This window comes from Montipora foliosa, chromosome 5 (genome assembly GCF_036669935.1).
Source record: "Montipora foliosa isolate CH-2021 chromosome 5, ASM3666993v2, whole genome shotgun sequence".
Lineage (NCBI taxonomy): Eukaryota > Metazoa > Cnidaria > Anthozoa > Scleractinia > Acroporidae > Montipora > Montipora foliosa.
In genome coordinates, this window is record NC_090873.1 from 41,851,833 (window position 1) to 41,867,688 (window position 15,856).

The 15,856-nt window shown below is 38.1% G+C and overlaps 1 protein-coding gene across 1 annotated transcript in view; it reads right to left on the reverse strand.

Annotated features, from left to right (window-relative positions):
* LOC138004216 (uncharacterized) overlaps positions 1-15,563 on the reverse strand; it is a 44,141-nt gene extending 28,578 nt beyond the window's left edge. Inside the window, exons 1-12 of the mRNA XM_068850669.1 lie at positions 15,506-15,563; positions 15,110-15,298; positions 12,965-13,219; positions 12,589-12,786; positions 10,022-10,213; positions 8,836-9,036; positions 5,513-5,761; positions 4,826-5,020; positions 4,006-4,191; positions 2,253-2,444; positions 1,755-2,003; positions 517-708 (exon numbers count right to left, since the gene is read on the reverse strand). Coding sequence (XP_068706770.1) covers positions 517-708; positions 1,755-2,003; positions 2,253-2,444; positions 4,006-4,191; positions 4,826-5,020; positions 5,513-5,761; positions 8,836-9,036; positions 10,022-10,213; positions 12,589-12,786; positions 12,965-13,219; positions 15,110-15,298; positions 15,506-15,554 — 2,347 coding nt within the window. The 5' untranslated portion in view covers positions 15,555-15,563. The remainder of the gene's footprint in view (positions 1-516; positions 709-1,754; positions 2,004-2,252; positions 2,445-4,005; positions 4,192-4,825; positions 5,021-5,512; positions 5,762-8,835; positions 9,037-10,021; positions 10,214-12,588; positions 12,787-12,964; positions 13,220-15,109; positions 15,299-15,505) is intronic.
* Positions 15,564-15,856: the final 293 nt, after the last annotated feature.

Sequence of the window (15,856 nt, forward strand, 5' to 3'; positions counted from 1 at the left end):
AAGCTTGAATCGTGCGTTTGATGCAGTCCAGGCCACTTTTCAACCAAGGTGGTCACTGTTTGGACCCTTGTGAATGCCAATAACCGTCAAAGCGGAAGGAATGTGGGGAGATACCTGAAAATGCAATACCGCATCACTGAAAAATCAGTAAATATATCAAAGACTGTATTATTAAAAGGCCACTTAATGCGCCACCCTCTTCAATGGTTTTTGCAAATTGAAGTTTCTTGATTAAGCTTGCTAGAATCCCTTTTCACAGTGTGAGTCAACAAGATGTAAATGATACAATTGAACAAAAACTTTTCGTGTCTCAGTCTGTTCACGATTTCAATTCTAAACGCTTCATGTGCAGTCTTTCGACTTAAAAAAGTTCATTTCAAGAGTTTACATAAATAAGACGAGTTAAGAAGAAAATTATAATTCTTCTAACCATCTCCTATCAATAGCTTTAAGAACGATAATAAGGAATGTGCCGGGTGCGAAAAGAAAATTTGGATTTGCTGTTTTTACATTCACCTTCACATGCTGGAAGCGGATTGTCCCAATGACCCAAGATGCCGCCCGGATAGACTTCACACGAGACGTTTTCTGAGCCAAGCAGGTTATAACCATTGTCACACCTTATTCTACAAACTGATCCATATATATTACCACAGTCTCCAACAAAAAATCCATTCACGGGTGGCTGCAGAATCCGACATTGCAAAACTGTGGGAAAGAGTAAAACAAACTTTTCTTGATATTTCCGTTGTTTATTTGTTTGTTTGTTTTTTTTTTGCTCACTGTTGCAGTTTTTTAAAATTGTTTTATAGTTCGACTGCTTACTCCTTTAAGATGATAACTTGAAGAATCTTAAACCAAGGGGTGTGGCCTACATGTATGCAAGTGCATCAACGTTTTCCCAGTTTTTTATACGCTCCAAGTTAACTTTTTGGCATCAAATTAATTTGGAGAGTGTACATGTACAGCAACTACCACGGGAGGGACGCCTTAAAAGAGGGGCTTGTGGAGCGGAAAATCGCGTAGTGAAATGCTCCTAAAGAGGTGAATTTATCTGTACCCATGAAACAATAGCAGCCCCCACTTTTCTGAAAACACTGACAAACTTGACACAAGACGAAAATGCCACTAAAATCACAACAGTGACACCAAATAGTACAGTTACCGAATACGGTGTAATATTCAAAACGAACCTCTTCACTAATTGAAGACTTGACAAGCTGGTCACTATGCACTGGACGTCCTGTAGATTAAATGCCTTTAAAACTCTTTCCCTGCCGGTTTACTAAATATGGGTCCTCAATGACCCATTAATTGCCTTTGAAAACCTGCAAATTTCCCAAATCCCGGAGTATGGTTGAAATGAACCATTGTTATTTATTGCCAAATGCTTATTTGTTCAGTCTTAATCACCCCGTAAACTTACCGAAACTCCCAATTTTCAATGAATATGACAGTTTATTCTGTTGTAAACCAAAAATGTTGGCTTCGAACGCTCTCAGGGAACACCGAAAAACGCTGCTTTGTCTTGAAGTTTTTAAGACGAAAATTCCCCTTGAGGCGAAAAGTCTACATTGGCAGCAAACTCCGACTCTACTTCTTACAATCTGTGCCACGTTTTCCTGCTCGCTTCTTAAGCGCGATCCGGATAACACTATTTGTTTTCAGTTGCTCTTACTGGTCTGTAATTCTCGTAGTTTGTTTCCGAGGCCGGCAAGCTAAGACTATACTTAGCGAAAAACAGACAGCGTTACCCTCAACTGTGACGTAAAACTTGCAGCTTTTGTTGTTTCCTGCTTCATCCCGGGCAATGTATGTGACAAGACTTTTTCCTTTGTAGTACACGTTTTCCACACCACTGGCTGAAACGTTTGGCGCCACACCTGAGTTGTCCGTGGCTATAACTGGATTCCAGGTTACTGTTGTGTAGTTCGTCCCTTTGTCAGCGTAGCGCTTGATATCGCTACTAGGGCAGGTCACACCAAAAGAAGGTCTCTCCACATCTACAGATAAAAGATAGATTTCAGGCGAGAAAGAGGTCCGAATCCCCCATCAAAAATTTTGTACAGTTTGTCCATTTGAATTGAAAAAAAAAAAAAAAAAAAAAAAACAGTAATACTTTAAGTAATTATAACTGGCAGCTTCTGTGTAAAATGTACCATCCTGACTATGGTATTAAAACAGAACTCTGAGTCGGAATCAGGGAAGGTGACCATTCTTGAGAAATCACTTCTTCACACAGCCAAGCTAACCTTGACAGATGAATAAGCTTGTGTTCAAAGACCACTCCCCGTGATCAAGACAAGTGGTTACTGGGTTTCCATGCAGTTTGTATCCATTTTTACAGGAGAACTGGCAGGCATCTTTGTACTTGGGGGATACTGTGCACACATCTGGCTTTACGAATCCATCTTTTGGAGCTTTCAACGTCTGGCAACGAACAACTGTGGAAAATAATATAAAATAAACTATGTAGCTGTTGTTTACAGCCCCTTATATGTTCTACAATCTCTAGCAGTGTCCAAACGCATGACTTTCGTTATATTTTTCTCCTTTTAACATTGAAAAATATTAGCATTATCATTCCTTTTCGGTCATTTGATTTTTTACTTTATTCTTATCTGTTATTCTTTGAACAGGGAAGCTTGGACACAGATAAATACAATCATATATTGACATAATGACTCTACTTAAAAGTAATAAAAATAGCCATAAATACAATAAACTACCATTCGGTATATGACGCCATGTAACAATGAGGGGTTAAATGTACGCAAAGAATTTGCATGGAGTTTTAGTTTCAGTTTCAGCTTATTTTTTGCCATTTTTCTTACACATCGTTACAAAATAAATATAAATTCGCCGTGAAAATACAAAAGATAATTAGATAACAAAAGAAAGATAAGTATATGGCGAGGATGCCCATAGAGAAACCATTGGGGCCTATACGAACTTCATGCAGGCTCCTCAAAAAATACAACTTTGAGTAATTACAATAGCCGTAGGTTATTTAATTTAGGTTAAAAAGCAAGCACACAAGCAAACACTCACGGGCAGCAAAAATATAAAACAGCGCGTTCAAAATAGGGACAGTCGATTCGGAAAAAATGTTCTTAATTTTGACGTAAAAAGAGAAACATTGTCAGCATTCTGAATTTCTGTTTTCGTACATGTCCCGCTTATGTCGTCTATTCAACTATAATATCTCAAAATTTAGGATGATAATTTCGAAACATGAGTCCACTGAGCGGACACTGGGCGGGCCTTTGTCATTCTGTGCCTTCTCGTTTAAAAGAAATCAGCCCAGATAGATTAACCATATCCACATCACTTATAATTGGAAATAAATTTTTCGATATTAAAGACAAAAAATCAAAAGATTATTATTTGCTGCTGGTCTCAAAAAAAGCTCAACCTCCTAATATTATCCGCAAATTGAAGAGTGATTTTAATTTCGCAACCCAACAATTTAAAGAAATCTTCTCGTTACCACATTTGGTTGCACTTGAGTCATATGTTAAGGCCTTCCAATACAAAGTAATTAATTCTATTCTTTACACTAACAGCAAACTATGCAAAATTGGATTTAGAATTAATGATGCATGTACTTTTGTAATGATGAACCTGAGACTTTATATCACCTTTTCTATGAATGCCCTCACTCCAAAACGTTCTGGACTAATCGTACTGGTACCTTCTATCGAATCAGCCAATCCATCTTTCTGCGCAAAACGTTTTATTTGGAGTTTTATCAAAACAATGCCCTTTATCAAATTTTTAAAACTATTTCATATTAATTGGAAAATTCTTTTTGTGGGGCTGCAGATGGGCAGTTTAGACGGAATACTATTCCATTCATTACGAAAACGGATTAAGTTTCAGAAGAGCACAAATGCCGTCTTTTTGAGAATGTGCGCTCAACATGGTCGCGAGGGAATCTAAGAAAAACGCTATCAATAATACTGTTTCAAGACTCCTTCCACCAAAAGGTATTTGTCACCCTACCTTGACAGTAAAGTGGTTCCCCAGACCAAGTTCCATTTGCTTGACAGATTATATTTCTAGATCCGTTTATCTGCTGATAGCCGGGATAACAGGAAAAGCGGCATGTGGCACCAAAGGTGTATTTTGCTACACTTCCACAACCTGACCCACTGTTAGGATGAGGAAAGAGATGAGGACACCTGGCCACTGAAAAAAAAAAAAGGAAAGGTTGTCAACAGCTTACTTACATAACTATCGCTCAACCATGACATGGGCAACAAGAAACGTGACTAAGGCTTTCTAGAACACTAAAATATTCACTCTGGTTGTAGTAGTTATGAGTCAGCATCGAATCAACGTCCTCTTCATGGACAAGCAAAACCTTGTTTTTTTTAGCAAAAGGTACTGGGGACATTAATTTCGGTCTTTATCCTTAGTCTCTGACTAAGGCTGCCGTATTGAGATGAAAAACGTGCAGCTCTTTCATACGGCGTCGTGCGTGGGTGAAGTATTTGCACGGGACGACCTAATGTGCGTATTCACAGCCGTTTTCTAGTAGATTTAAGAAACGTTTTTCAATACGCATTGTCTCTTTTTTCTACCAGAAACTTCACCTCGGGCTTAAAATTCAACTTAAAGACCCTTTTAAATTACACATATCGTTTTTCCTTTTTTTAAGTAGTTTTATGAACAGCTGTGCTATGAGCAGGTTTACCTCTTTACTTTTAGCCAAGGCCTTCCCAAAGGTTGAAACTAGGCAAGAAAACTTCACTTTTGATTACAATAATTACCCATCCATTACCTGTAGCCCTTATTTTAATCATACTGAGGTTTGACTTACGTTGACATCTTGCCTCATTTCCTGTCCAGTAGCCCACGGAGGTGGTGTGATTACTTTCGCAAATTCTGTTGGCTGAGCCAATCCTGTTGTATCCAGTATTACAGGTGAAGGAACATTCCGAGCCATAGATGTTGTTCTTGTTACAATCTATAGTGCCTCCATCAGGAGCATATAACCTGGGTACGCATCTGACCACTGAAAAGATTAAATAAAGACACAAAAATAAGGTAAGTTCTTCAGTTTCGATTGACTAGCCCGCTCCAAGACTGACAACAGAGGAGCGTTCAAACAGGACATTGTGATAGAAGAATTGGCCCTATCTAGCCTTTATAAGGATCTACATTATCATGGATAATTTGTTGTGTATTTGTTAATGTTGGTTTGAGAAATCGGTGCCATAACCGAATGACATGTCTTATGCGGTTGCCAGTGAGAAAGCAAAACATTAACAGTTAAAAAAATTATTGTACTATTCAAAATCAGGCATTCGTCTTGATTGCAATGTTATTCTTTCATTGCATATTTGTGACGTCTTAATTTTAATGCTACCAAGTTAATCTGTGGGTTGTCTTTCTGTCATTGATCGCATAACAAACTCATTGGTGGTTAACTAGCACAAGGTTCATTACATTGTGACACATTTATATCGTGCTTAAAAGTGTTTAGGTAAATGAGAAAGAAAGGTACCTGATATGAAGACTTTAAATTCACATTTGGCAATATTCCCTGTTTCATCGGAAGCTAGATATTTAATTGTGTGTTCACCAGCTAAGAATCGTTCTCCGGGTTGTTTCCCAAAGTGCGTAATGCTGGGAATAGATCCTGAGTTGTCTGTAGCCATAGGAACAATCCAAGTGACGGTCGCTGATGTTAAACCTCGATCAGCGGTTTCAATGATATTTGAAGAGCAGTTTTGAAATGTTGGCGCCATCACATCTTTCAATAACAAGGACAAATGCATCAAATTAAAGTTACAGTTGATGAAAATATGAATACGATATCTTTAACCTTTTCATGATAGTCATAGATATTTCACGTTTTGGGTTTAGGGACACACCACACTCGATTTGCGACCTAGTTAATCACACATTAATTCTTGTCCGAGGAAACCTGATTTGAACAGGGATGGCCGTTAACTTCTTCGCTGTCTTTCATCCTATTGACTATGCATGTTCATTTCATCCTGCTGACGAAAATCTTGTTTTAAGAGCGAAAGCTTCAGAACGTGTTCGATCTGATTTTTTATTCTCGAAAAAAGTTGTTTGTAACCAATAAATGTTAATAAACACGGCGGGAGTTTATTGCAACCAACATAAATTTAACTGCATTTAGTCAAGATGACACCGCACTCTGACGATCAGATAAGACACATAACACGGTACCACAATCACAGTTTCAAGAATCGATCGTAATGTAAGAATAATATTCCATTCGGCCGTGTACGTGTACTGTACTGGTCCCCAAATGATCCCAGGACCGCAAATGATCCCCATATTGGACCGCAAATAATCCCGAAAAAAATATTAAGGAATGGCATGGAGGATGGAATAGTCTGGATAGAAGATTAATGTTAAGAGCACTTATTTTTATTAAAATCACTTCAAATCATGGCTCAAAACAGGTTTCTGCCTCAATATAGTTTTTTAGAAAGACTGAATTTTGTTTCTTACCACAATGTTATAAATTAAATTTGCCACGTTTAATTCTCGGATACAATGATCTAAAACTAACTTGGACGCAACTCTAAACTGATTGTTTCCAGAGTGGCCCGTTTCTCGAACAACTCTGGCAACGCACGCAGGGTTCGAGAAACGGGCCTCTGTTCACAGTCAGTTTAGAATTGCATCCAAGTTAGCTTTTGATGATTGTATCCGATAATTAAATGTGGCAAATTTAATTTATAACATTGTGATAAAAAACAAAATTCAGTCTTTCTGGAAAACTATAATGAGGCAGAAACTTGTTGTGAGCCATGATTTAAAGTGATTTTAGTAAAAATAAGCGCTCTTCATATTAATTCTCTGTCCAGACCATTCCACTCTCCATGCCATTCCTTACTTTTTTCTCGGGATCATTTGTGGTCCTGGTATCATTTGCAGTACAGCTTGGAGATCGTTTGCGGTTCTGGAATCATTTGTGGACCCATACAGTACTCAGTTAACGCATGGATGACGTCAAAACGTTGTAAGTTTTATCACATTTCTGCGCATGACGTCATTCATGCGCCTGCACTTTAATCGCAAACTCCTCTTGACCAATATAATAATAATAATAATAATAATAATAATAATAATAATAATAATAATAATAATAATAATAATAATAATAATAATTCGGTTAAAGCGCCTATCCAGACGTGATCTAAGCGCTTTACAAGTCACGAAAAATTAAAATAAAATTAATCCATAACGAAAAAAATTATACAAAAATTTACTTGAATAAATAATTTTTAAGTCGTGTTTTGAAAGTCTCGAGATTATCAGAGTTTTTTATGTGTTCTGGTAGATCGTTCCAAAGTTGTGTTGAGGCGACAGTGAAAGCTCTAGATCCATAAGACTTCAAATTATAGCTGGTAGGGTTAGACGGAGCGATGTAGATGAGCGGAGGGTTCTTGAAGGAAGGTGGAGACTTATATCAATTCTTGTATGTACGAAGATGACAAATCATGCAAAGCCTTGAAAGTGAGAATTAAAATCTTAAACTTTATGCGTTCATTAATTGGTAACCAGTGTAGATCTTTCAATTTTCCAGTAATATGGTTGTATTTCGAGGAAAATGTTAAAAGACAAGCGGCGGCGTTTTGTACATAGTGTAGTTTTTGAACAGCATATTTCGGGAGATTGTACAGAAGGGAGTTTGGATGAGATAAAGGCATGCACAAGTGTTTTGGCAGTTTCTGTTGATATAAATTTTCTGATACGTGATAGATTACGAAGGTGATAGAATGCAGATTTACATACAGTATTAATATGAGGCATCATTGACATGGTACTGTCAAAAGTGACACCAATATTCCTGGCAGTTTGACAAGGCTGGACGGTGTCTTGACCAAAGCAGTTGACGGCAAGCATTGCTGTAGTCTTTATTTTGAGTAAACAAGGAGGAACTCAGTTTTTTCTTTATGCAATGTTAGTTTGTTGATACTCATCCATTTGCCCAAATCAGTCAGGCATAGCTCGATACGTTCAACAGCTTGTGTCAGTTCCAGGTCGTTATTTGTTGAAAAGGCAACGTTAAGTTGCGTATCGTCAGCATAGAGGTGAAATTGTATGTTGTGGTGTCAGCTAATGGTGCAGTATACAGTAAATAGAGAATAGGTCCAAGCACAGAGCCTTGGGGTACTCCACAACTGAGGTTACGAGGTTGTGATTATTCCCATTAATCAGAACAGATTGAGTGCAACCAGTAAGGTAAGATTGAAACTAGCTGAGAGCAATTCCGCTGATTCCAAATTTAGAGTTTTAACTATTAAGCAGGATTTCGTGGGCAGCAGACAGATCAAGAAAAAGTATAACGCACTGACGATTATCAATAGCACGCATGATATCACTATGCACACGTACAAGAGCAGTTTCACAGCTATGAAAAGGCTTGTAGGCCGACTGTAGTGGCTCGTGAAGGTGGTTACTTAGCAAGTACTCATGTAAGCGCACAGTCACTACTTTTTCAATGTTTTTTGAGACTACTGTAAGGTTTGAGATCGGTCTGTAATTTCTAAAGATTTCGTGATCCAAAGAAGGTTTCTTGAGTAGAGGTGTAAGGACAGCAGTTTTAAGAGAAGAAGGCAGATAACCAGATTCCAAAGATAAGTTAACGACCTTGCAAAGTGTCAGTAGAAACATTTCAAAGTATTCTTTTATCAGTGCGGAAGAAAGTGAGTCTAAGATGCATGGTTTCAAGACGACCTTATGAGCAATCTTAGACAATTCATCAGTCATCATCATCACCAATCAAAACGCAAAGATTTACACCGTCCATTGTATAAGGCGTTATAAAAAAAAAATACATACCATGGCAGGATGGATTATTCTCTGGAACCCATTTCTTACTCTGTGCGCAAGTCTTGAGTCCAGGCCCAAGGAGTTCATAGCCGTTCATACAAGAAAATCGGCACTCAGCTGCGTATCGAAGGAAAGCGCTTGAATTTCTGCATTTCGCCGGGCTAACAGTCAGTCCCTCTGATTGAATGGTTATCGCAGGGCAAGTTAAAGCTACGAATCAATGAACCAAAAACAGATAAAAAACGTAATTTTAATGCATAATACAAATGAGGTACTCGATGAGCTTCCACAATTTTCGGCAGCAAGTACCGTATTTACACGAAAAAGTGCCACGGCGCTTATTGAATTTTTAGACTCGCCGATGCGTCGCTTATTTAAAAATCTTGATTTTCGAATGAATAAACATGCAGCAATCACGTAATCGTTCTCTCCATTAAACGATAACAACGGCATAGCAACCACAGTATAACAAAAGTTAGTTGTAAAGATCTATCTGGATAAGATCCAAAGCAATAACAAAGACAAAGAAAAGTAAAATTTTGAAAAAAAAAAGAAGATATATTGATAAACACCTCTAATAATCCCAGCTCCAGAAATTATTCAGAATCCAGAAATTGTTCAGAATAAGTGTTGTGCTGTTGTTGAGGAGCGCGACACTTACTGGCATTTTTTCTCTTAAGTGAGGCGCTCTTTCGAGTAAATACGGTACTAAAAAGAAATGTAATGCCCCGCTTAGAGAGGCCAAACACTTAGTACCCCGCAGCTTTTCTGTAGTGAAGCCACATCAACACGAGCAAGTTTTTCTGTTACAAGTCCTCTGCGGCATGTTTTCTTTCCTCGTGAATTGTTGGTGCACATGAAAAAATTTTCCCGAATTTCATGTGACAAATTCATTTGCTGAAAAATTGGGGCCACGCTGGATGCGGCTTAGTGTAACAACAAGAAAAGATGCATTCGAAACTGCAATACTCACACTGTAAGTAAACGTTTAATAAGAATATCAACGCATAGGAACCGAGTGGTCGATGGAGAGCGGTGGAAAGGTAATTAACTAAAGTAATCACTAAGAGTGTATTATCCTACTTGTCTGAGAATAGCGAATTATGCACGCTAGTAATGCAGCCACACTATTACCCTGGAAGATCTATTACGACAAAAAATAACGATACGCTCTACAATTACAAGCTCTCGTTACCTTGGCACTGAAGCTGGCTACCAGACCAAGTTCTGTCGTCTTGACAAGTTCTCCTGGCTGTACCTCCCACTGCCTCGTATCCAAGCAAGCAGTTAAAGAGGCAGGTGGTACCGTAGTCTAAGGTAGATCCATTACATCCCGGCCCAGTCAATTGCGCATGATTAGGAATCTCCAGGGAAGGGCACTTAACAACTGTAAATAATAATTGAATAATAATAATAATAATAATAATAATAATAATAATAATAATAATAATAATAATAATAATAATAATAATCGACGACAGAGTTGAATGCATGGCGGAACGTCAATCCTTCATCACCTTAAAAGATCACAAAGAGAACTTCGTAAACAAGCCCACGTGCCGCCTCATTAACCCAGCCAAAAGCGAGATAGGACGCATTAGCTAGCTGATACTTGAAAAGATTAACACCACTGTCAGACAAAAAACCGGTCTCAACCAATGGAAAAACTCAGCCTCTGTCATCAACTGGTATTCCGACATCCCTAACAAGAATCGACACACTTTCGTCGTCTTCGACATAGATAGTTTCTACCCTTCCATCACAGAGAAGCTACTAACAAACTCTATTAACTTCGCCAAACAGTATACTAACATACCGGAACGCGATATCGATATTATCATGCACTCAAGAAAATCGCTACTCTTCAACAATGGCAATGCGTGGATTAAAAAAGGCAACAGCTTTTTTGACGTGACAATGGGCAGTTATGACGGCGCAGAGGTTTGTGAGCTTGTTGGCCTGTTCATCCTAAACGGCTTAGGTAGCACTTACGGAAAAGAAAACATCGGACTTTATAGAGACGACGGGCTGGCAGTATTCAAAAACACCACGGGACCACAGGCAGACAGAATAAGAAAGGACATCACGAGGCATTTTAAAACTCATGGACTGAACATCACAATCCAAACTAACCTCAAGATCGCCAACTTCCTCGATGTCACATTCAACCTCAACAACGGAACGTATTATCCCTACAGAAAGCCTAACGACCATCCTCTATATATTAACGTTGAATCCAACCACCCTCCCAACATCACCAAGCAGCTACCCGACTCCATCAACCGTAGAATCTCTGACATTTCCTGCAACGAAGAAGAATTCAACAAAGCTGAGACCACCTACGACGACGTCCTCAAATCCAGTGGATATACCGCAAGCCTTTCCTACAACAAACGCAGGCAAAATGATCAACCAAGTAGAAACCGCAAGCGTAACATTATCTGGAATATCCTCCTTTTAACAGCAGCGTGAAGACTAATATCGGCAAAACCTTTTCCTTAAGCTCGTATCTAAACATTTCCCTCAACAACACAAGTATTCCACCCTTTTCAACATGAACAACATCAAAGTAAGTTACAGCTGTATGGAGAATATGGGAGCCATAATAAACAAGCATAACAAGAAGATCCTATCAAATAACAACATCAACGACTATAGCGACAAACTATGTAACTGCAGATCCCAACAAAATTGCCCTCTCGACAATAAATGCTTAACCACCAGCCTGATCTATAATGCACAAATAACTTCTACGACAGCCAATCAAACCATTACCACGAACTACATCGGATTGACTGAAGGAACTTTTAAACAAAGATACACTCAATACAAGTCAACATTCACCCACAGGAAACTTTCTAATAGCACTGAATTATCAAAATACATCTGGCAACTCAAAGACAGCAATACCAGCTTTACAACTAAATGGTCTATCATCGCAAGAGCCCGCCCCTATCACAATTCAAGCAAAAGATGTGATTTATGCTTAGCAGAAAAACTTCATATTATTAAACGCAGCAACAACAATCTACTGAACAAACGATCTAAGCTTGTATCCAAATGCCGTCATGAAAACAAGTTTTATGTCAAGAACAATTAAGGCTTATCCTACACAATAGCTATTGTATTGCGTTTTAGCTCAGTCAGTCTTACACCACAGCCTAGTTCCGCCCTTCTCACCCATTGTAATCAGGACCCCATTGTTCTACTCATCGCAAATATGTGTATATATAGCTAAGTCTGTTCTTCATTAAATCTGCCTGATGAGTGCATACGCACGAAACTCAGAGTCGCAGGGAATCTTGTGTATTTTCATTTAGTCATTTAATTCTATACACCGCTCTACACAAACGTGTATTGAGCACTCTTTAGCAGTGTTTGCTACAGTTTCTTATGATTAATAATAATAATAATAATAATAATAATAATAATAACAATAATCATAATAATAACAATAATAATAATAATAATAATAATAATAATAATAATCACTTTATATAAGTCTCAAATCTTTCTAGCCGAGCATTGATGCCCTGCTGATCGATGCTAAATCAAATCAAATCAAATCAATACGTAGAAGAACGTAGAAGAACATGTGAAAATGAGCAGCTGTCCTGAACAAGAGGGGGGTATGAAAGCAGAAGCACGTCACTCTTTGATTAAGACAAGTGATCTTTTGAAACCACAGAACTGTTACTCTCGGTTAAGATGTGTTTGTATACACAGATTGTAATAAAATCCAATGTAGACTTGTATTCTTACTCTCGCAATAAGTTTTATTTCCTGCCCATTGTACTTTATCTTCTCCCTGTCCCAATTTGTCGCAGGTTCTATCCTTGGATCCAATCAATTGATATCCCGTGTGACAACGAAGGTGGCATATCGCTCCATACAGATTGTCACACACGTTGTCATCAAACTTCCCGTTTGCTGGTGGGCTTAGCACAGGACATCGAAGAACTAATGTGATAATGAAATGATAAAGAAAAGACAAAACACCATGAGTTAGGTAAATTCATGCTTCTTTGACACCAACTTGCGCATCTTTCGCAAAACGCTGACTCTTAAAAAAACGTTTCTGTTGGTTTTGTTTATTATTGTTGCTGTTGCTAGTGATACACTTATATGAAAGACCAACCTGTTATTTCAACTTCAAAAAGACAGAAAGCGTCATTTCCCGCGGAATCAGTAGCAATGAAAGTAACTATGTGCCTTCCTGGACCAAAAGCGTGTGGTGATGTCACATTCGGTGAGACTTCGAGATTAACATATCCTTCACTGTTGTCGGTTGGCATGACTGGCTCCCATTCAACCGTTGATGTGGTTTTACCACGATCTGCAAATTCAGTCGTCTTATTTGGACAAGTGCCTCGAAATGAAGGGGCTTCAACGTCTATAACCAAAACAAAAATATATTTATTATATATTGAAATACTAATGAAATACCAGGTGAGCTTTTGCTCGAAAACATGACATCTTCGCGTGAAAACATCACCATTGCAATTGCTATAATAAATCATGCCTTTCGCGGCGAAAGTGAAATTGTTTAGTATTCACTGGTGTTTATATAACAAATAGAACATTACATGGCCGCTTGGAGACACGAAATTTCTCTTCTGGTATTGAAAAATATTTCACTCATTCGCTGCATTCACTCTTGAAATATTTATTTTAACACTCGAAGAGAAATTTCGTATCTCCACGCGGCCATGTAATATTCTCTATTATTATATAGATACTGATGAAATACCAGGATTTCTCCTTTTACTAAAAAATCATATCTTCACCGCGCGCAGTGAACGTATCGTTTTTATCTTTCACATGTGAGGATATAGTTGTCGTCATGGTAACGACCACGATTAGCCAATAAAACGCGAGCTTCCTCTTCATTGTACGATACTTTTGTGCTTTAACATAATTCTTACTCTACTACATTAACATTTTTATTGCAAATTTTACATTATCATGATTTGTTTTCCAGTAACTTTCATATCTTGTTTCATGTTACACACAACATGCGTGTTTTAGTGGTTGGTGGTTTTTATCATTTCGAAAATGATAAAACAAGTTGTTTTAAATCTAGACATTTCATCAATAGTATATAATAACAGAACATTACATGGCCGCTTGGGGATACGAACTTTATCTTCTCGTGTTGAAAAAATCTCTCACGATCGTTCGCTTCGCTCACTCGTGAGAGATACTTTCAGCACTCGAAGATAAAATTCGTATCCCCGCGCGGCCATGTAATATCTCTATTTATTTCACAAGCTCAAGCAGACCATTTTGGCGTAAGGATGAAAATTCCACATCCTGTACTCTGATTGGTTCCGTGAGTTGACAGAAATGGCCATCTGGTGGCCGTTTCTCGAAAGTCCCGAAACTTTTTGGGCGTATCTCGGGTGACATAAAACGCTTTGTTCCTTCAAAAGGAAAGCGTTTCTCGTCATGAAACTCTGCGATTGTTTCGTTTTCACTTGTCTCGCAAAGATGAATTTTTCATAAGTAGCAGATCATAGTTTCACGAATTGCTTTTCGGGCCCGAAAAGTTTTTCGGGACTTTTGAGAATCGCACGCCAGTTCCGAGTATCAGTTCACATTCTTCTTTGATGTTCCTGAAAAGAGACTATGCCGTCAGATGACGTGGAAATCTCAAATTTAAAAACTGGTTGTCAAATGTTGTCGGCATGGGAACGTCAACTCCCTTGAAAAAAGAATCATGACACCAATCGATTCCAGATAAATTTTAGGACAGGAAAATTGAACTTAATGGAGACTTTCAGTCTATTTGCAAAACGAAATGATTCATAAAATATTATATCTAATGATATAGATACTGATGAAATACCGGATTTTTCCTTTTAATAAAAGTCAGTGAACATATCATTTTTATCTTTCACATGTGACTATATAGGTGACGTCATGGTAACAAACATGATAAGCCACTAAAACGCGAGCTTCCTCTTCATTGTACGATACTTTTGTGCTTTAATATAATTCGTCTCCACTACATTAATTAACATTTTTATCGCAAAATTTTACATTATCATGATTTGTTTTTCATAACTTTCATATCTTGTTTCATGTTACACAACTTCACCGAATGGAGGTGAGTAAGCGGCGAGGTAAATATCCACCACTTTCACTTCACTGAGGTGAATAATTGTTTTAGTATATACCACACAAGCTGAATAATTAGCAGACCAAAACATTACTTTATGTGTGACAATATAACGACAAGCGGCAGAAATTACCCTTTAAACGTGTATTCAGCAAAGATTACCGTGGCAGAGTAATTCGTCGTTTCCTACTGTCCATTGCCCGTCGGTGCATTGAGTCGAACTGTGCCCACGAGGGTCGTAACCTTGTCCACATTCCAGACTGCAGTACTGACCATGCAGCGGTTGCGCAATGCAAGCACCATCACTGAAATGCCCTTTTTCAGGTGGTACCAAAGCTGTGCACGTTTTTTCTGTATTTAAAAAAGACGTTAAGTCAAAAGTTGTATAATGGCATGGAGTATCGATTAGGCGAAAAGTCAACTGAGACATCGCGAGATATCACTTATTATTAAAAAACTGTGAGAATTTATAATGAAAATCAGCTTTGGGCCTTGCTCGTAGCCCGTTAAAGGCACCACTAAGAATCGTGCATATGATATTGACTGTTTGTCACTTACTTTCACAGGCTGGACTTGAACTTGGAGACCACTGTCCATCAATTGACATGTAGCTTTTGTATTTTCCTTCACATTTATGTAGCCATGATCACACGTTATAGTTACATTACTGTACGCAATGGAAATCCCTCAGAACGTGCAAGGTGCCCAAACAGTCTTCTACCCTGGGAAACTTCGCGCCAATACTTGTGTCACACTTTACAACTTAAACTTGAAGAATAAAAGTTTAATTAAAACTTTAAGTCCCCTCATCACACTTACAGTGCCATTACGTGGATTAAATTTCATGTCTTTTTCTTTCTTTCCTTTTTTGGGCAGTCTAAGGGTTTTCATTAAAACTTTTTAAACTAT